This window comes from Amaranthus tricolor, chromosome 6 (genome assembly GCF_026212465.1).
Source record: "Amaranthus tricolor cultivar Red isolate AtriRed21 chromosome 6, ASM2621246v1, whole genome shotgun sequence".
NCBI lineage: Eukaryota > Viridiplantae > Streptophyta > Magnoliopsida > Caryophyllales > Amaranthaceae > Amaranthus > Amaranthus tricolor.
The window spans coordinates 5,960,832-5,983,311 of record NC_080052.1 but is presented as its reverse complement, the minus strand read 5'-3'; the positions used below and the strand labels follow the sequence as shown (position 1 = coordinate 5,983,311).

At 28.8% G+C, this 22,480-nt stretch overlaps 1 protein-coding gene across 2 annotated transcripts; it reads right to left on the bottom strand.

Moving 5' to 3' along the window:
• Window positions 1-1,548: 1,548 nt before the first annotated feature.
• Window positions 1,549-15,009, bottom strand: LOC130815421 (uncharacterized). Of its 2 annotated transcripts, none has more exons than XM_057681886.1 (3): window positions 14,668-15,007; window positions 14,369-14,563; window positions 1,549-1,710 (listed from the first exon to the last, which is right to left on the bottom strand). In XM_057681886.1, exons 1-3 carry the CDS (start codon window positions 14,837-14,839, stop codon window positions 1,706-1,708), a joined length of 372 nt encoding a protein of 123 aa, XP_057537869.1. In that variant the 5' UTR covers window positions 14,840-15,007; the 3' UTR covers window positions 1,549-1,705. The 2 variants fall into 2 exon arrangements, with proteins under 2 accessions (XP_057537869.1, XP_057537868.1); XM_057681885.1 differs by lacking the exon at window positions 1,549-1,710 and adding an exon at window positions 4,051-4,189 and having other exon boundaries at window positions 14,668-15,009.
• Window positions 15,010-22,480: the final 7,471 nt, after the last annotated feature.

The following is a 22,480-nucleotide window of genomic DNA, read 5'->3' as shown; positions in this document are numbered from 1 at the left end:
ACAACCATTGTTACCAGAATCCCGATCTGATCTACGATTCTACAATCTTACGATCCAAAAATAGGCGTCCGATCCCAAACATAAGTAGGATCTTAATTTGGTAGAATCTGCGTGATCCTATTTAGCTAAAAAAATATAGGAGATAGGATCATAACACGATTCTACGATCCTACGATCCAACGATTCGATCCTACATGAGAATCAATCGTAAAATACTTTCATATAATACAAATTTCACTTACATATAAATATACATACAAAATCTTATATCAATACCTTTATAAAATTCAAGTTTTTCTTGATTTGTAGTTTAAAAATGATTATTAAAAGTTTTTTTTTAAAAACTTAATAGATGACATCAAATAAGTTTTTACTTACACCTTAAAACATAAAAAGAGAACAAGTATAAATGATAATCAGTAATCCAAAGCACATTAATGCATATCTGTAGGATCACACGATCTGACGATCCGATTCTATCGATTTCGATCCTACCCCTTCAACGATCTTAGATAGAATCCCGATCCTAATGACCTTGATCACAACGAAAAAGAGATTGCAAAATGAAACAACTTTATCGGCAAAAAAATAACTTGATATTTGATCTTGACCAATATCTCAACCATTTAAATATATTTGACTCACATTTATTTATAGTTAAATTGAGTAAATTAGAGAATATAATATACTTCATAATATATTATTGACAATTTTCAAAATTAAAGAGTTAATTTATACATATGACTGTCAAAATTGAGTGTTCTACTACATAATATCACTGACATTATTTTATAATATCATATGTATGTATGTCGATGCATAAAAAAACTATGCATTACACGGGTTTCTACACTAATTCAGTCTAATAGTCTCAGTTAATGGAGCACATTTGACTATGCAATAATTCTATCATTAATCTATCTAATTGTGTATAATTACAATTAACATTGTAAAAAGTTCGTAGTAATAATCTTTGCATTAAAACAAATCAACAAGATCTCACTTGACCATGTTATAACTTATTAGAACAAAATACAAGTTAAGAGTGATAATAAATAGTGTCTAAAGTAAAATTGAACTATTAGGGTCAATAGAAAGAAGAAATTTTATAGCTTATATACTAATTCAAACTAAAGACCCTATAATTTTCTGTTATGCTTCTTTCACCATTGAATTTTAAAAACAACCGTTCTCTCAAGCCCAGCCCATTAAACCTTAATGTTCACTTACTGTATCCTTAATGTCTACTTACATTACTATTAATGCCTACTTACAATATACTTAATACCCACTGAAAAAATACTTAAAATGCCTGCTAACAATATTCTTAATGTCTATCGAGAAACTTAGCCTACTAGCCTACTTACCATATTGTAACTGCCTCGAATTATGTAGGCAAACACTAACTGAAATCTAGTATTGATTAAGCGGAAGCTTAATTTTGCCAACACAATTAAGGGGTTAATTAAAGATGAAACCAATGCAATATAACAAAACTCTTAACTCTCCAAAATAAAGGAAAATTACAACCAAATCAAAATAAATCCAAAGTTCAAATTACATCCTTAAAATAGTCTAAATCTAAACAACTAAACTAATAGTCTCTCGATTACAATAAAGAGATCTAAAAAAAAGGGGAGTCATACTCCAACTCGGGTTCATCATCCGCTCGCATATCCATTCTCCGTCGAGGTGCCATAGGGGTTTACTCTAAAAACAAAACCATTAGAAAAACGTACAAAGCATAGTATCAGCAAAAAGGCTGAGTATAAACACACTAGTGTTCGTCAAACAAGTTATTAAAACCTTTTTGATTTGAGTAAATTCATTTTGAAATATGCGTTTTCATCTGATAAATCATATTATCATTCAAACCAAGTTCAATGGTTCTATAGTCATTTCAAATTCTCATTTTTCATCATAAATCATAAGATCTCAATGGATCCAAATCAATTTAAAAGTCATGTCATAAGTTTGCATGGGTACTCTGTGAGTCATCCTGTGATTCGTTTGGTAGTCGGTCTATCATCTGCGACATGTCCGGCAAGTATAACACAATGGTTTTGTGAACAATACGCGCTCAGCATTGGTGAGTCGTTTAGTCATGCACACAACATTTGCTGTGGCATATGTACCCACCATTTAGGTTAAAACATTTTTGTATATAATATATATCTTGTAATTTCAAGAGCATTTGAAAGTCAAAAATATCAACTTTTTCCATATGATAAACATCTTTTATTTGCAACATAACAAAATATACTTTATTTGCGACTTAGCAAAATAAAATCATAATATTTCCCACATGGGTAAAACATGCTTAGCATAATCATATCATCAAACATTACCTTTGTATTATATTGGGGCATCACTAGCATGTATGGAAACCACTAAAATGTTCCGTTTCAATCCTTCGTAAAGTAAATATAACTTAAAAGAGTTTTAAAATTCATTAAAAACAACTAGAATATAATTCATAAGTCTATAAAATCATCATGACAGAAGATTTCATAAAACATTATTTTCTTAAATACGAGATAATTTTGCTTATAATAAAATCGATAATTGATTTACAAACTGCTTATTAATTCTTCAACAAGGCCCAATTTAATCAAGTCATTATAATAACTTATTTAAAATGAATTTAAGGTTGTCCCATCAGATTATAATTGTTTATGCGAATTTATAACGATCTTACGATTATTTTCGATAATTTAGGTATTTACCGTTATTTAAATGGTGTCTTAAATCCGTAAAATTTATAAACCATCTAGGCTAAACTTATTTTATTCTATGAGGTAGTAAGTTATTAATATAATTATAAATTTTTGATATAGGTCTATTTCTATCCAAATTTAATTAACAATATTACACCTTTTAATAAATAAACATTTTCTATTAATTTGATAAATTAGTAAATAATTAATAAATAGCTTAATAAAATTATAACAAAGTTTTAAAAGTCATATAATATGTTTATTAGACCATTCAAACTTATAAAAGTCATGTATAATGTTTTATTATTTTGTATAGATATTTTATCGATAAATAGAATAAAATAGGTTTAAAATTATTTGAGTCTGAATAAAATATTATAAAACTTCTATGATGTTCCAAAAACTATTTTAAGGGGTATAAAATTTTAAATAACCATTAAAAATCATGTGGGATATTTTTAATAATTAATATTGTTATTTTACTGATATGCCGAATAAAATTTATTTAAGTCCATATATGGTCACGAAAATCCATATAATTTTTGAAAATGTATCTAATATTTATATAAGTGTTTCATAAAATTTTCATGTCCAAAAGACATTATTTATTATTTATTTTATATTTTACCGTTTTCTAACTTACCGTTTATTAACAATCGAGTAAAAATTATTAAGGTCCTTAAACATCAACACAATCTTCTCACAATTTTACCAAATTTATTTACTATTATATGAGTATGTGATAAAATTTTCATATCCATATGTCTTTATTTGGTAATTATTTTATATTTTATTATTTCACAATTTACCAATAAACAATTTAACGATTACTCAAAAATCATAGAAAATTCCAAACTAAATATATTCTACCCAAATCTTGTTGGAGACATTATAATATGGTTATATTAATTAGTTTTGATGATCAAGAGTTTATCTAATACCATGTTTTAAGATAAGAGTATTTAACACCTTAAAATCCATTAAAATATCAATTTAACGAATAATTTCAACAAAAAGTGTCCAAGAGATTTTCTTAACATATAGCTACTGAAAATTTCTTTTAAAATGAATTTCAAATATTTTCAAAGTTCATATAATCATTTCCATCACAAAAAACTTTCACAAAATAGTGTTAAACATGTCTTTAAACATACAACAATTTATAAAATCAACATGCATGATGCCCACAACAATAATACATGTAAGAAACTAATCCATACTCAAAATTATCATTTTGACATCATTTTTCAAGATTTAAAAACTCCTCTTTGGGAATTTTATTTTTAAAAACAATTTTATACACAAACTTTCCCAACTTGTTTTTAAATCCTTTAAAAATAGCCCTATGTGATATACCTCGACTTCAAGCCTATATAATTATTCCGTAAGCTCCCACGTAAGCTCCTACGCGTTCTTAGAAGTGGTTCCAACTTCGGGTCCTTAGCCTTCAAGTCTCAATTCCAACTCTTCAACTAAACATATTGCATTCATCCAAAAATCAATAATAATTTTGAATTTCTAACATGCAATTAACTTTCCTTAGTTGGAGTTGTTAAAGTAATTCTTGTGATGATTTTAACATATTTGGAATATACTTATTATGTTGAGCAATATACTTAATTAAGTCCCATAATTTTACTTAAATCCTTAAAGTAAGGAAATTTATAAGTTTGCGGAAATACATTTTTTTAGTTTTCAACTTTTATATATTTATACAAGTGATGATTTTTCCTCTTTTTAGTCATAAAATATATCTTTACAACATACTCCCTCCGTTCCTTTTTGATCTTCCACATTACTATAACGGGCAGTTTCAAAAGTTCTTCCACTTTAAAATACTTTCTATTTTTAGAAAGTTTTTATCTCACTTTTACCCCTTAAAATCCCCCTTTTCTTTTAATGTACCCATTTTCTTTTATTTATAATTATTTTCTCTCTCATACTTCCAATACAATCATTACTTCACACTATTATTTAATTAAAATAATACCCACTACAACCTCATACTTCCAATACAATCATTACTTCCCACTATTATATAATTAAAATAATACCCACTACCACCAAAGATTCTCTTTTTCTTAATCTTTGTGAAATACCCAAATAGGAAGAACAAATAGGAACGGAGGGAGTACTTGATTTATGAGAAAGATTTCATACAAAAATCATTTTTATATGTACTTGTTCTAGTATAAGTTTCAAAAACAAAGTTTGTAAACTTGAATTTATAATACCTTGTAAGAATGCTCCAAAGTGATATGGATGAAGTATAATAAAATGAATAATGTTTTTATGAAGTTTTTGTGTTCATAAACTTCATATAAATAGTCTTTTTGTAAGTGTTTTTGTAAGGAAATAAAAGTGTTTTTGTTGGAAGTAATTAGAGATGGCCTTGTATGTGTTTATATGAATACCTTGAGGAGTATATGATGATTTTTATTAATCTGAACAACAGCTATTATGCTCTAAAATGGGTGTTTTTCAAGTGGTTTTAGTGAGATTTTGAAGTAGAAAACTTCTAGGGCTTGTAGAGGTATTTGAGGGAAGTTATTTGAATGAGTTTGTGAGTGTATTAAGTGACAATTTATGAGTGAAATGAAGATGATGGAGGGGCTGATTTTCTACATAAAAAATCATATTCTTTGGCCCTTGTATTTGGTCTTTGCATGCATGTAATGATGTCTAACATTGACTAGGACAAGAGGGGGTTTTGGATAGAACATTTAGCTTGTGTGTGCAAGTGAATAAAGAGCATGCAATGGAGGAAAATTGGGTAGCTATAGCTGGTTGATTTTAGTTGTTGGGAGGTGATCTTTGTCCCCAAATTGATCTATTATAGTGTAGGAAAGGTTAATCTAAGATAGTTTAACGTTTGGGTAAAAATTGTTGTACATGTAACAAGTTATGTAACATGTACTTCATGTTTAAAAATCACTTGTATATGTTTATGAAATATTTAATTTATTCTCAACATGGGTAAATAAAGTTTTCGGATATGTATTATAATTATCCCGAAACGTTATGGGTAGTTGCTCAACTTTAAGTTTTACCTCCAAAGTTTACGTTACTTGTTACACTTCATAACTACGTTACGAGATATGAAGTTTCTAATCATCGTAGAAAATTTTCAAATTACTACCATCACTAATTAAATTTTAATTAGTAATGAACAAATATGTAAAAAAAAATTGGCGCTAAAAACGACTAATGAAATCTCATTAATAATACGACTGTTTCACATATCTTTAATGTCTACTGACAATATCTTTAATAACTACTTACAATATACTTAATGCCCACCGAATAAGTACTTAAGTACTTACAATATTCTAAATGTCTACTTACAATACTCTTAATATCTACCAAGAAACGTGTTCTATATTTTCCTTTTTAGCCCCGTCATAATTAGAGATGGTCTCTCAAAAGACCGTCTCCCAATTTTAAAAATAGAAGACAGCGAGTTTGGATGGAATGAACATCGTCCAGTCTCCGATTTAAGTTGGCCAAGACCCACAAGTTAGGAGTGACAATTGAAGTCGGCATATACTTGGAAAGACAATACAAGTATACAAAGGGATGACGCACCTCTTCTTTGTCAAATAGAAGTATTACATCACTCAATATCTATGATGTAATAGGAAGATGTTATTATCCAACATGTACAGAAACACATCGAAACACATGGGGTCTCAATTCATGTTTCTTGTCACCCTCAACAATATTCTATATTTATTAATATCAATTTGCATCCATTTTTATTTTAATTTATCTCAATAATTTTACACTTTTTTCTTGAAAATGATTCATTTCTTTTTTTAAATCTCATCTACAAACTTATATTCCATTTCTATCTTAACTACTCATTTTTATTATCCATTTGTTTTTTTTTTCTTCTCATCTCCAATTCAATTTACTTTTACACTAAATTTTATATATTCTACAACTTGTGCAAAATAAGAAGGGAAAGACAGTAACTATTTCTTCTAAGTAGCCAACTCTAACATAATTAGTAGAACTATAAGAAACATAACTCGTTAAAATAGCATGTGATAGTATGCCATAAAATATAACATCGTACTCCTTCCTATTTATCTTAGGAGTCTCATTTGACTTTTCACGGATTTTAAGGAGAGTCAAAAGTGGACCCTAAGGGTAGGAAAGAGAATGATATTATGAGTTTTTTAATGTAAGGAAGGAAAATTAGTATGGGTAATGGAGGGTATAATTGAAAATAGGATAGTGTTATTAAGGGCATAAAAGTCAAAACCCATACCAAAAATAGAAATTGGACAATTAAGGTGACTTGACCATAAAAGGAAATGGGACACATAAGCTGAATAGAAGGGAGTATTATTTATTGTGCTCAACTTGTTAGCTAAAGCAACAACTACTTTAGGCTTCATTCACTATCATCAAATGTGCACCTTCTCTTCGTCTTAAATGTATATGTGTCTGATTAGGGTCCCTAAGTTAGGATCGATATTCTTTACTAATAATTTGAAAAGATTTTCTAGAAACACATTAAAATATGTCTCCTTTTAAGTAGTTATATTTGATTTTGGGAGTAATGGCAAACTAAATAGTGCTCATGTCCCTCTTCTTTTTGGATGCCCATTTCTCATACTCCAAAGATGTTGCCTTGTTATTCTCATAAGCTTCAAGGAATGAATTATTAAACCAACTTGTCTTCATCAACGAAAAATAGCCTACCATTAAAAAGTAGAATATGAAACTTTGTCCCAAGCTTTGACGAGTCTATAACAAACGAACGCACGAGTACGTCTATAAGGCTGATTGATCCATGGCGAAGAAACGGTCCCCCTTCTATGCTGCAGCCTACAAGCTTTAAATGTATTCATATAAACAGCCCCTAAGCAGTCAATGTTGGGAATATGGAAGTTTTTGGCTCACCTTCCATTGATTTCTTTTCCCAATAACAGAAAATTAGGAATAAATCTTCACTCTCTTAAAATCTTAATAAGCAATCAATTATATTCATATCAATATTTGTGAAAAATATCGGTGCTTAAATAATACTCAAAATTTTAAACTATTTATATTTGTATATCTTCATTTATTTTCAAAGTATATAGTAGTATTTTGTCTTATACTTTGTTTACATTAGTTCTTCTAAGTAGATAGAATAATGTGTTTTATATTAGAAAAAATTACATAATTCCCGTGCGATGTATGATTTTTTCATTTTATTGTTTTTATTATTTAAAAAAACAGAAAAGGAATTGTAAATTATTGGTTATTGATTTTCAATGAATTAATAATTGCATATAATAGCTAATATTTAATTTATTTTTAATTTTAAATATACTCCCTCCATTCTCTAATGTTCTTCTCATCTGTAATATTCCACTTTAAGGAGAGAGAAAGTTAATTAATGTTTTTGACACATATTTAGAAGATAAAATATATTCACGTGAGATGTCGTTAGATTCGTCTTAATGTATACCTTTTAAATATGTACTTTTTATAATTTTTTATTATGTGTATTTAGAGATATTAAGGTTTAAAATTTGCTTTGAAAATTGTGCAAAAAGTAAATGGGAAGAACAAAAATAAACGGAGGGAGTACTATTTTATAAGTTCTGTATGATGTTATTGATACTATTTTATCATTTACTAAGTAAGCATAACAAACTATGTTAAAAATAAATTCTAATATTAATAAATTATTTTGAGCATATATTACAATATTAAATTAAATAAAATATTTTAAATAACCATAACATTTATATACAAAAATAATTTAAATAATCACAAAAATATAAAATAAAAATTAAATTGTCTTGTATGAGACTATTTGAATGTTGAGATCGATCTATGTAATTAACTCAATTATCTTATTGACCACTATAAGATTATAATTGACACTTTAAAAATTTATGAATAAAATAATCATTTAAAGTAATTGTGTCTATTTAAATAAATAAATAATAAAAGAAATTTAGAGTATAAAATTAAAACAAATGTCAGATGATTGCAAAAATAAAATTGTTTCCTTTACAAATGCAAATATTTATTTTCATTTTTTGTTTGACCTTTAATCTTTATTCACCAATATATGTCTTCTTTTACCTCTAGATACATTAGATAGATTATTGAAAAGTTAATTGCATTAACCAATTCTAATAGTGCATTTACATATTTTGATTAAATAAACCAATTCCAATACATTTTGGCATTGTTGAGAAAATTCAACAATTTCAATGTATTGAGTATGATAATATTTATTAGGATTAATCAATATTAATCAATACCAATGGAAAAATTCAATTCCATTATATAATAGGATGACATCATCATCCTATATTGGAGGGAAAAAATTTTACTTCACAAGGTGACAGCTCATAAGTTTGGGGGTATAATGATTTCAGCATTTTTTGTTTTAGTTTTAGGTATGGACTTAGGGGATTTAGTGTGTAAACCATTTGTTAGAGTATATAATATATTTTAGGGTTTCAACCATCAGCTTATATATACCATGTCAAGGCACTAACTCAACCAAAAACTTAAGTTTTTGGTTGAGTTGGTTCCTTGACATAATATCAGAAGTTAACGTGATAAGAGGTTACAGGTTCGAATCTCAGCCACCCTTCATTTAAAGTGGAATATTCAAGTATATAACATATTATGGGGCCTCAACCATCATCTTAAGCTTTTGATTGAGTTAGTTTCTTAACTTGATAGTTGAGGCCCCAAAATATGTTATATATACTCTATCACTATTCACTACTAATAGACAATAAACAAATCATATATATTTATTCTTGGTGAGTTGGATTCAACTATTTATTAAGTACATAAATGTACTCAAGTTTCTTTACACTTTTTTTTGTATAAACTTTGTTACACTTAACATTCACCAGATTTGTCCGTCCAAAAAAAAACATTCACCAAGAAAAATTTACAAACTTATGGGAACAAATTTTCAAGAAATAAAATTAAAAAATTATAGGGAACGAACACAGTAGAATGCAAAGCATAATCCTGTTCCTTAATCCTTACTGTTTATGACACCTAATTCAAAATGTTCGATGAGATGGAAGGAGTACGTTGTTTAATGTTTAATTTTTATAAAATTTAATAAGTTAAATGTTGTTAATAGGTATATATATGCTATGTTTTATTTTAAACGTTTATTTATTACAAATAATAATGTAGAAAATAAACTACAAAAAAACGATAATGTTTGTAGTGTTTCCTTTTGTGTATGATAATGGACTACTTGCTTGAATGAACCACGAATTAAACAACACGGTAGAGAAGATTAGTTTGCAACGGTCATTACAAGCTTTCTATTGTGATATTTCCCCGCAAATAATAATGGAAATTCACAATAAGATACAATCAATCACTCCAACTGATTAGTACAAACTGATTGAAATAAATAATTATATGTTTATCTAGAGAATGAAATCTAAAAAACAATAAAAGAATTTATAACTCTCTTTAATATTTCAAGAGAATGAGAAAAAGATGAAATCATGAATTATCTTCAACTGTGTTTGATCACCACGCACCCACTCCTATTTATATAGTTAAGTAGCAAGGATTCATCCAAATCAATTTACTAATTATATCTGATGGTAATCAGATAATAATCAAGCAAAACATTAGTTAATAACAACACATTGCTCCATGAAACAAAGTTTCAATTCACGAGCAGATGCACTGTTCTTAAGTGCTCGAACGAGCATTATAGGTGGTTGAACGAGTATGAGCCAAATTACTTTTTTAAAACTTTTTGACACGAAATTTCATAAGGGCTAAAACGAGCACATGCCCAGACTACCAAACAGAATGTTTTGAAACAAACTGACTGCACAAAACAGGTGTGCTCGAACGAGCCTCAAAGTGCTCGAACGAACATGTGGTCGAGCGGTGATGTTTAGGTTTCGTTGTTACTTTCTTGCTTTGTTTATTACTTAAGGTACTTGGAATATCTCCTACATGCTCAAAATCTCAACAATATTACATTTGAAATATTTCACATAAGAAGAGAAAAATGTAAATATAAATTCTTTGGATATTTAAACTTGAAAATATATCAAAGCAGCTTTCTATTATATTCGTCTTAGTATATAGAATTTTAATAAATATATCTAAAAATATATTTATAAAACGTATTTAATTATATTGAAACTCAACTTATACTTTAAAATTATGCGAAAAGTCAAATTTATTTTTTATACATCTATCTGAAAATATTACTAAAATAAAACATTGCTAACCTTCTATCAAAATACCTTAGGTATCATAATTTCAAGAAAAATTTTTGTCCAAAATGGAAAAATGATTTTATCATCACTATTAATATCATAATATTTTTTTAAACTTTTCTGCAAACCATTACTACGCTATTATTTACACTTATTGATTTTTTTAACTTCTAAATTACAATATTTAAGACATCAAAAAATAAACTGCAAATACTTTACACATATAATAAACTTTTATTTGGATTTGCTTTTATAAGTAGTATACTCATATTTTTCTATCCGTTGCTTCATTATTAGCAATATATTCCATTTAAGTTATGGATGTCTTTGTATAAGTTGATTATTGCCTCCGTTTCTTTTTTTTCATTTTAATTTTTACACGTAATTCAAAGTAAATTTTGAGTTTTAATATCTCTAAGTAAGAATCATAAATAATTTTAAAAATTAGATATTAAAATTCTTTGCATCAAGACGAATCGAATAAAATTTCACATGAATATATTTTGTCTTCAATATATACTTAAAATATCAAATTTAATTTTCTTTCTCCTAAAGTAAAAAAACTTGAAGTGGACAAACAAAAATAAACGAAGGGAGTATATTTTTGTGGGAAAATTTATCTTTTTTGCTTAAACTAATAATAACAAAATATTTATGATACGGAGTATGTTATTTTACTTTTATAATTGTTATAATTTTATAATTCATAATTGAAACATTTGATATAAAATAGTTTAAAACTTATGTTATTTAGCAAAAATTAAGAATTTCTTTATAAATAAAACAACTCAAAACTAAATAACGAATAAGTACAAATTATTTTCCCTTTATTGAAATATATAAATAAATTTGAAAATATAAATAAAAAATTGTGCATCATACAGGTAATAATTTTGATTCTCAAACAAAGTTTGTATATTAGGCATCAATTATTGTGTCCTAATTCATCCATGTCCACCACTTTCCAGAAAAAGATATGTCCTTAAATTGATTCAAGACATCTCATACTATTTATAGATTATACACATAATAACATAATAATTATTTGTGAACTTTATTTTGGAGTTGAACCAAACCTGTTTTAGCCAAACAAAATTTAAGTTTTAAGTTTAAGTTTAATTTAATTTAATTCGTATTGTTTTAAATTAAATTAAGTTAAATATGCCTAATTTTTTTTCCTATATACCAATTCCTTTTCTTCACATTTTAAATTAAGTTTAATCACAATTTTTACAAATTGTTAATTTGTTTTGGAAGATCCACTTAATTTGGGAGACATACTAGGAAGGGATTTTTTTACTATTTATAAACTAGGTCAACCTAATTGAAACACCTTGAATTTGCACTCCAACGTACATCCGTTAACTCTTTATATACTTTCTTCGTTTCAAATTAGTTGTAATATTAGAAAAATAATATTATTTATTAATATTATTTATTTATTATTTTAATTTGTAATTAATTTTTAATATATAGGTTAAAAACATAATCAAGTGAAATTTTATTTATTTCGTCTCATTACAAAAATTATTAATATCAATTTTTTATAATTTTTATTATATATAATTAAAATCATTAAGAATTAAATTAGTTTATTAAACTGCATAAAAAATAAATGTTGCAAGAAAATTAAAACTGAGAAAGTATTACTTTTCTAATTGGAAAAAACCACAAAGAGACATCATATTCATATATAGAAAGCTAAATAAATAAATAAATAAATAAAAGGAAGGTGTCGAGTATCATTATAGTTTAGACTAATCAATGCAAACCCTATAGACTTTTGGTACAGACAAAGAACAATAACATGATCAATAATACTCCACTTTGTATGAACTTGAACAAACCCTTTAGCTAACACATAAATACTACCTCCATTTCTTAAAATTATTCCTATTTATCATTTTCAGTTGTTTTATGTATTCTTTTCATAAAAAGTATTTAGATTTATATATAATAAAAAATTTTGAACAAAATTAACCTTATTTATCTTTATTTTAGTATTTTAAAAATGGTTATGGTTCCCACATATCTTTCATTAACATTTTTATATTACTTATGGTCTCATATGTTTTCATTAACTTATTAAAATATTTTTTTAATAGTTATGATTTTATATTTTTTTCAACTAACTTTCTTTTAATATTTCTAATGTTTATGGTCTTTATTTTTCTTCTATCAAATTTATTATTTAATAATATAATATATACACCATCTACAAGATTTTATTTTTCTTAATTTCTGTAAGTCTTCCTTTTAAGAATTTCTTTAAAGAACGAATGGAGTATGTATTACAAATCTCACACAAGCTCATTGACTTCAGATTTTCCTACGTATGTAATAGTGCCGAACTTATAAAAGGGTGAGGAATGTAATAGGCCAATTGATACGACTAAATTATTTGCAATTATTCATATCATTATATACTCTTTTATAACAGTTGTTTTTAGTTATTTCGTGTTTATTTTGGATGATTTATTTTAATTTACTCATTTTGATTATTTTTTAATTGTTTTAAGCATACCTCTTATCGTTTCAATGATATCTGGGTTTTCTTAAGAGATTTTAACTCGATTGATTTTGATAAAGAAGAGGATTAAAAAGGTTGAAAAACATTCATAATGCAAAAGTTTCCATCAAAATTATAAAAATCTTGAAACTATTACATTATGTTTGAATGGAAGGAAATAAAAGAAAAATTAAAAAAAAGATTTACAGAGATAAAAGATTCTTTGTTTAGGTAATAATTAATAAAATAACAGGGAAGGGACTATGAGGTGAGGGATTTAATGGAAGAATTTTTCTTAAGGTACTAATTTTGAAAAAGTCTTTCATCTTTTTTGGTTTTCTAATAAATAAGCAAGAGTTACTTCCTTTTTATTTCTCATCCCCTCTTTTCCCTCCCCTCCCTTCCTCTTCCTTTTCGTCTTTTTCTCTATAAAATTATTATCCAAATATAGTGTTAATCTTTACATGTGTCACAACTACCATAAATAAATACATTTGATGGATCATGGATTGTAACTTGAATGAATTTTGATCTGATATACAATAGGACGTTTAACATAAATACATGAAAAAATAATAAAATATTTCCTCATATTCAATCACATAAACTTCATGAAGTTTCACTCAATTCCAATCGAAAAATTACAAGGAGTGATTAATTAATTACAAATTAGTACTCTTTCACATTCATGCATGATCATTGGAGTTCAATAAAAAAAAAAGAAAAAAAAAACTAATTCCCACTTCTCTCTCTATTGTAAAAAACATTCTTAAAGGGGTTGTAATAAATTTTTTGACCCACCAAAAAAAAAAGAAAAATCAAAATTTTATACAGAAATTCACAGAGAAATTAGATTAATACGAAGTCTAATAAAATAAAAACAACAAATTAAAAAGAGTAAGTCATACGATGAATCACACGATCTCTGAGAATTCCATTGTAAAGTGCAACACGATTTGCAGGCATTCCTCTGTTTTCAATTTTACTAATCTTCCTTAAATGATTACTATGTTGTCTTCTAAATTCCTGATTATCCCCTGTGGGATCCACCACATCTTCTGCAAATCTCACCCTTTTTTTCTTTTTTTCTGCTTTCTTTTCACCTGTAATCAAATTCCCATTTTCAATTTTTCTTCAGAATTCTGTTTTTTTTTTAATTCAAAGAAAAAAACAGAGTAAAACAGAGGATTAGAATAATTTAAATTACCTGAAGAAAGGCAGGGACGAAGAATTGGAATTGGGTTGACTTGAAATTGTGTAGAAGAAGAAGTATTAAGGATTGATTTTTGAAGTCTTAAAGCTAAGATGATAACAGTACCAGAAACGGCAGCCATGGCTGTAGCCAAGAACACACCTTGAGAGCCTAAAATGGAGGACATTGGAATTTGAATAGAGAAAAAGAAGGTTTTAGAAAGAGAAAGAGTAAGTAAAAGAGAGGGTAAAAGACCTCTCAACTAATTCCAAAAGACAAAAACAAAAAGGAAACATCTTGGAAAAACAAGGCTATTAAATTTATAAGACTTGTCTAATACTAGTATGTATGAACAAGAAGAATGAATGGGAAAGAAAGAAAAAAAATAATAATAATAAAAGAGGGCAATAAAAAAGGAAACTTGAGACCATGTTGATTGTTGGTTGGGTGATAGAGCTTGAGGTCATAATTATTTGTCAATTAAAAACAAATACTTTTTTATTTCATTATACTTCATAAATTTAACTTTTTATTCTATTTAATATTTTTATTTATTTATATATTAAATTATACAAGTCTAAAAATTATAAAATATTAATGTTATGAAAGTATGCTATTAGACAATTTAAACAAGATTTCACTTGACTATATTTAATTTTACACATCAGCCACAGTACATAAAATAAGTTTGAACGATAAATATTGCCCATACCGAAATATTGCAAGTATATCAGAATAATAAAACGTTATACCCACAATAAAAAAAGTGATAAATTAAGGTGAAATGAGAAAAAAAAAATGAAAATCGATAATTTACCTTTTGTATTGGAAAGAAAAAACCGTAGAATTAAACATTTTTCTTTTCACAAAAGAGATAGGTGTGTGAAAAAAAAAATTAGGCATTAGAAATAGAGTGAAAAATAAGGTTAAAAAATATATAAAAAAAAATAGTAGTCTTCCTTGTTAAAAGATACATATTAGACATATTCTAATAACTATATTGTATTTAGCGTAAGGGGTAGGTGGTATAAAATATATATGGTAGCTACTAGTCTTCCTTTTCTTTTAAATTCTAAAGACTTGGTCTAAGGTAGATTAGTTTTATTAAAATTATAGTAGTTGATATTATAATGGTTAAATTAGTATGTTGTCATGTGGATAGATCAATTAAATTAAAAAAATTATAATTGATATTGAAATATATTTTTCAATCAAGGAAATAAAAAAAGATTGAGAATTTTGTTATGTCTTTGTTAAATATTATGTTAATTGACTTATTGATTGAGTATTACTCTCTCTCCGTTTTCATATGTTTTTCTCAAATAAAATTTATAAATTTTAGTGTCAAATTTTGATTATAATTTTTCATCGATCTATATAAAAAATATATTTATGTGGGGTCTTGATAAATTCGTCGCAATATAAATTATCTAAATATCAACTAATGTAGGAGTTAGTTATTATAATAAGTTAATAAAAACACTGAAGTTAGTGGGATCATGTTGACCCATTAAATTAGTTGCTAAGAATAAGGAAGTTAGTGAGATCATGTTAGACCCGTTATCTAGAGTTTGTATTTTCTAATTAAGGTAGTATTGTATGACTTTGTAAGCCTATATAAGGGTATTTTTCTGATCAATAAAGGTTGTAGTTTTAAGAAAAAATAAGGGAAAAAAATGTAGTTTACGTTTATTACTCTATCACACATATTTTTTTTGGTTTTTTTTCTCAGTAACTCTAAAAATCAAAGTGGCAAAAATGATAAAAAAAAAAAAAAAAAAAAAGAAGAAGAGAGAGTACTTTATCAACATATTTTAAATTGAATTAATATAATAATTTTTAAAATTAAGTTGCTATGGTTGAATTTTGCGTATAAGATCACAAGAAGGTTAGGAGTTGATTGAATTTTGCGTAAACAATCACAATTCAATTGTTGGTTAAGGATAGAACATTGTAAACTACTCAGTAAGTAGTTGTAGCTATTCTCCTGTTAACTAATTACATACCATACCAATTGAGTTATCGTAATATAATCATAGGACCCATTTGTTACTGTGATCTTTTAAAATTAAATATTATAAATTAAGTAGAACAAAGAAGTATGTTGTAAACATATGCTATAAATAAATAAATTTCGATAGACTACTTGGCTCAACTTTAGCTGTAAAGAAAAGAAGTCGTTTTATCAGATTGTTAATTTACGAGATGTATTTTTAATGTTGTATTTGAAAATAGTCGACACGATATAATTTTAGATAAAGTCAAAAAACCTAACTAGCTTAAGATGCAAGCATGCTCGAAAAGTTGAAATATTCATTATCACTTTAGATAATGTATTTTTGGAAAAAAAATTATTTAAGATGATCATCATTATGAATGACGAAAGTAATTTTGAACTAGAAAAAAAAAAAAAGAAATAAAAAAATGATGTGCTCTTAACTATTGATTTAAGATGTGTTCAACCAAAAAAAAGTTAAATAGTACTTTTAGGAATATGCCCAAAAAAAAAAAAGAAATTATAAATGATCATCATTATATTTAAGATGTGTTCTTATCAAAAGAAAAGTTTATTTTGTAGGTTTTTCTTCCTCAACCAAAAAAAAAAAAAAACAGTTAGATAGTAGTTTTAGGAAATAGGAATATTGGCAATGAAAAGAAAGTATAATTAGAATGTAGATTGTAGGGTAAAGGGGACTATACAAGAATGTGAAAGGCACATGGAAATTGGAAGTATACAAGGCTTCATTGATTGGTGGAAGGGGACTTACGTGAAGTCCTGAATCTGAATGGGTCTGTCTGTCATACTTCAACTAATTCTCCAAGTTGGTAGCGAAAAGAGCACGTATTTCCTCCTCTTTTCCCACTCCACGGCAACATACGCTTCAACCCCACGTCTCATTCTCGTATAACATAACATGAGTTGGCCCTATGGGTCTTATGGGTCAAGCTTAACTTTGTTAATTGGGTTTTAAATCAAAATTAAATGGACACTTATCTACTTTATCCGTTCTGAAATACTCGTTATATTAGATACAATGTAACAATTCCTCTTTTAAGTTTATTAACAAACTTTATGTTGAAACGAATCAAACAAAATCTTATTTAATTTTTGCATATTTATAAATGCGCTAATTCAATACTTAATAGTGATAATTGTGTATAATTAAAAATTTTAAAAACTAAATATTGATAAACCTTATACTGAGACGAATCAAACAAGAACTCATTTGACCATGTTCTAATGTATGGATTAAGAGTGATTGATAAATAGTATCCCTAAAGAGAATGAGACATTTGAAAAGAAACAAAGGGAGTAACTAATAATGATTGTTTATGCTGAAAAACGGTCGAATTTGTTAAGGAAACTTTAAGTGAAAAGTACCTTCAAATTAAGGAAAGTGAGACGATTTGACGGCCACAAAAGGTGTACCTGTAATCACAAAAAAAGACTAAATCGAGGGTTGATGTCCTTGAAAGCCTCTTCGATGCTTAAGTCAGACCGAAAAAGATAAATGTAAGAGGTAAGTGTATGTATGAGCATGAGTGTAAGATTACCTCACCTGATTTTAGTAGAAGAAGGATGTATTTATAAGGATTCTGACACAGGAATTACAACTATCGGTTGGTTATCTCATTGGTAGGGCTGGCAAAAGCTGACCCGACCTGCTAACCTGATCTGAAACCGACCCGAAATTAGCGGGTTTGGGTTTAGATTTTTGACCCAATTAGTTAAATGGGTCAACCCGACCTGATCTGTTTATTAAATGGGTTAGGTTCAGGTTGAATATTTAAACCCGAAAAAAAACTGTTTAACCCATTTATTAAATGGGTCAACCAGGTCAGGTCGACCCATATTTAACCCATTTAACCCATTGAAAATTTTAAATAAAGTCATAAAATCATAATTCATAAAGAATAAAGATGATGATATATTGATATATCATAAAGTTTATCACTTCCTCCTTCAGACCTAAACATTTGCTGATTTGCGATATAAACCCTAAACAGGAATTACAACCATCGGTTGGTTACCTCATTGGTGCTGCCTCATGGAGAACATGGTCACGGAAGCGACATTGTGGGCAGCAATTACCAGGGATAATGGGCAGTGATACTAAGAAGTGTTATTGATTGACAGAAGTGGGAAGTTGCGATATGATAATGGATTAAGACAGACTTATGACTTTGACCGCAACTGCGATGTAGACTTGATTGCTAACATTGACCTTTGATATTGACCTTTGACCTATTGACCAAGGGCATTTTAGGCATTTTACGTATATGAGATATTTGATCCCCAACATTGGCCCCACGCATATAGAGGAAGAGAGGATGACCAATTTTAGAGAAAAAAAATCTTGGTCCATATACGAAAAGAAATGATTGGGTCATTGTGAGCAAATATCTTGGATGATCGATGAACATTATTCATAATGTTTTGGAATTTTGATGTGTTGGATTTATAATGTCTCGGACTTGTTATGTCTCAAAATTTTTATGTTCCGGACTTATGACGTCTTGGAGAGTACTCAAAATTTACCAACCTAATTTCCCATGCTCCAGGACTGAAATATTGGTTCAATAACATAGTTCCGACTTATGGATGTCTCGAAAATAAATAATTAATCTTCAAAATGTGTGAACTAAGAGGAATCCCACTTATAGAACTTTGGGCAAGGTTCAAGACTTGGCCTGATTTTTGCCCTAATCCTCCAGGTTGGGCTAATAAGGGGTCCGACTTATAGAAGTCTCAGACGTTGATCAAGATTTGGCTTGATTTTTGCCTTAACCCTCCAAGTTGGGCCAATAGAGGGTCCGAATTATAGAATTCTCGGATCTTGATCAAGACTTGGCTTGATTTTGGCCCCAAACCTCTAGGTTGGCCAACAGGAGGTCAGAATTATAGAAGTCTCGGACCTTGATCAAAACTTGGCTTGATTTTGGCCCCAACCCTCCAGGTTGGGCCAATAGGGGGTCCGACTTATAGAAGTCTTCGACCCTTATGAAGAGTTGACTTGATTTTGGCCTTGACCCTCCAAGTTGGGCCAATAGGGGGTCCGACTTATAGAAGTCTCGGACCCTTTTGAAGACTTGGCTTGATTTTTGCCCCATCCCTCTAGGTTGGGCCAATAGGGGGTTCGACTTAAAGAAATCTCGGAACTTGATCAAGACTTGGCTTGATTTTTACCCCTACCCTCCAGGTTGGACCAATAGGGGTTCCGACTTACATTCCTCAGGTTGAGACAGTGTTGAAGACAACGAATGTTCTTCAGGTCGAGATGGTGTTGAAGACAACCCCCATCCATTTTACATTCCTCATGGAGGGCCTCTGAACTATTTCATAGATTTTCCTACCATGCATCTTTTGGATAGTGATCGACGAGGTATGGCGAGGAAATGGGGTTTACTTGGCGGATACGAGATCTTAAAACCCAAGTTATATGATACACTGAGATATCCTCCTTCTGGGTGTATCGCGGTATATGATTCAGCTTTCAATTTGGGGATGAGATTTCCTTTACACCCTTTTTATCAGAGAAGTGTTAGACTTTTTGAATATTACTGTGGCTGAGTTATACCAAACGCTTAAGGGTGTATGAATGCCTTCATCCTAATAAGCAGGATAATGAAGATAAGGCCTAGCTTAACAGTGTTTCGCCATATTTTCCGTGCGAGACTTCATAATTCGCAGAACCATAGGGCTGGATGGATTACCTTTTCTCACAAAAGGACATTTAAAATCATAGGGGAGTTGTCGGAAAGCCAGAAGGGTTATCGGAAAAAATTTTCATTTTAATAACATAGTCAAGGTTAGAATTTCTTGACTAGTTTCGGTATAGATCCAAAGTTGGAGAAATTCAACAATTCGGTTCCTCTTTGTGCACACGAGGAGGTAATCATTGTAAGATATGCTAAGATGACTGTAGAACTAGTCCAGAAACCTGTTTATGTACAGAGAAATTAGATCCCTTGCATAGGGGACTTCAAAAATGAATTCTTTTTGTGTGCTTACGACATAAGTTTGAAGGTTAATAAGAGTAAGTGTCTCGGTCTATCTAGGGATTTTAATATATGACTTGTTGATGACCTTTTCTGTTTGTAGGAATTGCGAGGAGCAAACTGCACAATCACTATAAAGAGCTCATGGCAAAGTTCAACGCAATGAGAATTATGGTCGAGGCTTCAAGGGTGGCGAATCCACAACATCCACTTCCAACGCCTCCCATGGAATGTCTTTTTTATCATATTTTAACATGTTTTCACCTAATTATTGTCCGCCAATTCATGCTTGATTTTTGTAGGATTCCACGATAGTGAGGGATGGTATTGACGATGCTCTTAGTCACGAGGAAGCTCGTGTGTTGTTGGAGAAGAGAAAGGAGATACCACCTTCTGAGACTTTATCAAGTCGGGCAGGCCCCGAAAAGAAGAAGAGGATGAAGAGCAAGACCAAGGCCACTGAGCCTACTCCTGATAACCCGATAATTGTGGAAGATATGGATGAGGCATCTTCTGAAGCTTTATATAGGGTTGTTCAAAAAAACCTGACCCACCCGACTCGCTGACCCGCATCATAAATGGCGGGTCAATTTTAAAATAATTTACAACCTACGGGTCGGGTACCCGATCCGTCTTAATCGGCCGAAATTTAAATAATGCGAGTACCCGGTGAACCGCTTAGCTGCTGGTAGTTGTACAGCATGTACTCAATACTCATCATGTCCTTGTGTGTTTTAGTTAGTGTTGTTCTTACTTTTCATTTTCATTTATTCTTGTTCTTGTTTTGAGATTTATTTTGTTCTGTTGCCAACTTCAATTTTGTTTTCAATCTTTGTGAAACAGTATGATTGTATACTTGTATGCATGAAAATCAAAGATGGTATTGCTTTAATTAATGCAGCAGAAGAGGTGGATTTAAGGACCCTTCTAACTCATTGTGCTCACTGCTCATTGCTCACGCATTTGCAAGCTTCGATCTTAGAACTGCAAATGAGAGGGTTAAGCAAATTAGGCACTACACCTAATGATGATAAAATTCAGAGGCTTGCACATCATTTTGCACATTAGATGTTGATTGGATAATTTTCCTTAGCAATTATTCTCATAATAATCGTGGAATTAACACGCCTGAAATTTCGAGTTAGAAAATGCGTTGGCGATTGAGTATGTGGAGTTGAATGTTTGGAATATGGAATGGTTAATTTTTTGAAACATGTTTATATTTTAGACGTCGGTCCTGACTTGATATATTTGGCGGTCCATATTTCAAACGGAATTCTACTGAATTTTCGGTAGAATTATTGCATAATATAATATAGTTTAGTTAGTTACTCGAAATTCAAGGGTGTTATAGTAGACCACTTGAAATACGTGCTGACTGTTTCCTTACTATTTTAGTATTATTTTCTTTAATTTAATTCATTTCAATTAATAGTTTTTTGGGGAGGATTGTTCCCCAAGTATAAATAGACATTATGTTAGACGTTTTGTTTAGTTTTTAGTTGTTTATCTTGCTCTTTATTTATTTGTTTAATTGTCTTCTTTATTTATTTCTACCATGTCTAGTATCATAATTAGGGTTTATTTCATTGTTTTTATGTTATTCTCAATCATTAGCCAGTAAATTTCTTGTTTTAGGATTAGGGTTTGAACTTAGATTCGTGTATGAACTAATATCATTAAAAGTGTCTATATATTAGGATTTGATGATTAAATTTGTCTTATAACCTTAAATTAAATATACTTTGTAAACCTATTGAATATGACAAGAATTTGTGATTAGGATTAACTTTGCTTTAGGGTAAACTTTTTAGTTAAATTCTTATTA

Coding starts and splice junctions, on each gene's coding strand:
- LOC130815421 (XM_057681885.1), bottom strand. CDS start 14,839: ATGTCCTCCATTTTAGGCTCTCAAGGTGTGTTCTTGGCTACAGCCATG. Junction 14,564..14,667: donor TCGTCCCTGCCTTTCTTCAG/GTAATTTAAATT, acceptor ATTTGATTACAG/GTGAAAAGAAAGCAGAAAAA. Junction 4,190..14,368: donor CAGAGATCGTGTGATTCATC/GTATGACTTACT, acceptor CAATATGTTTAG/TTGAAGAGTTGGAATTGAGA.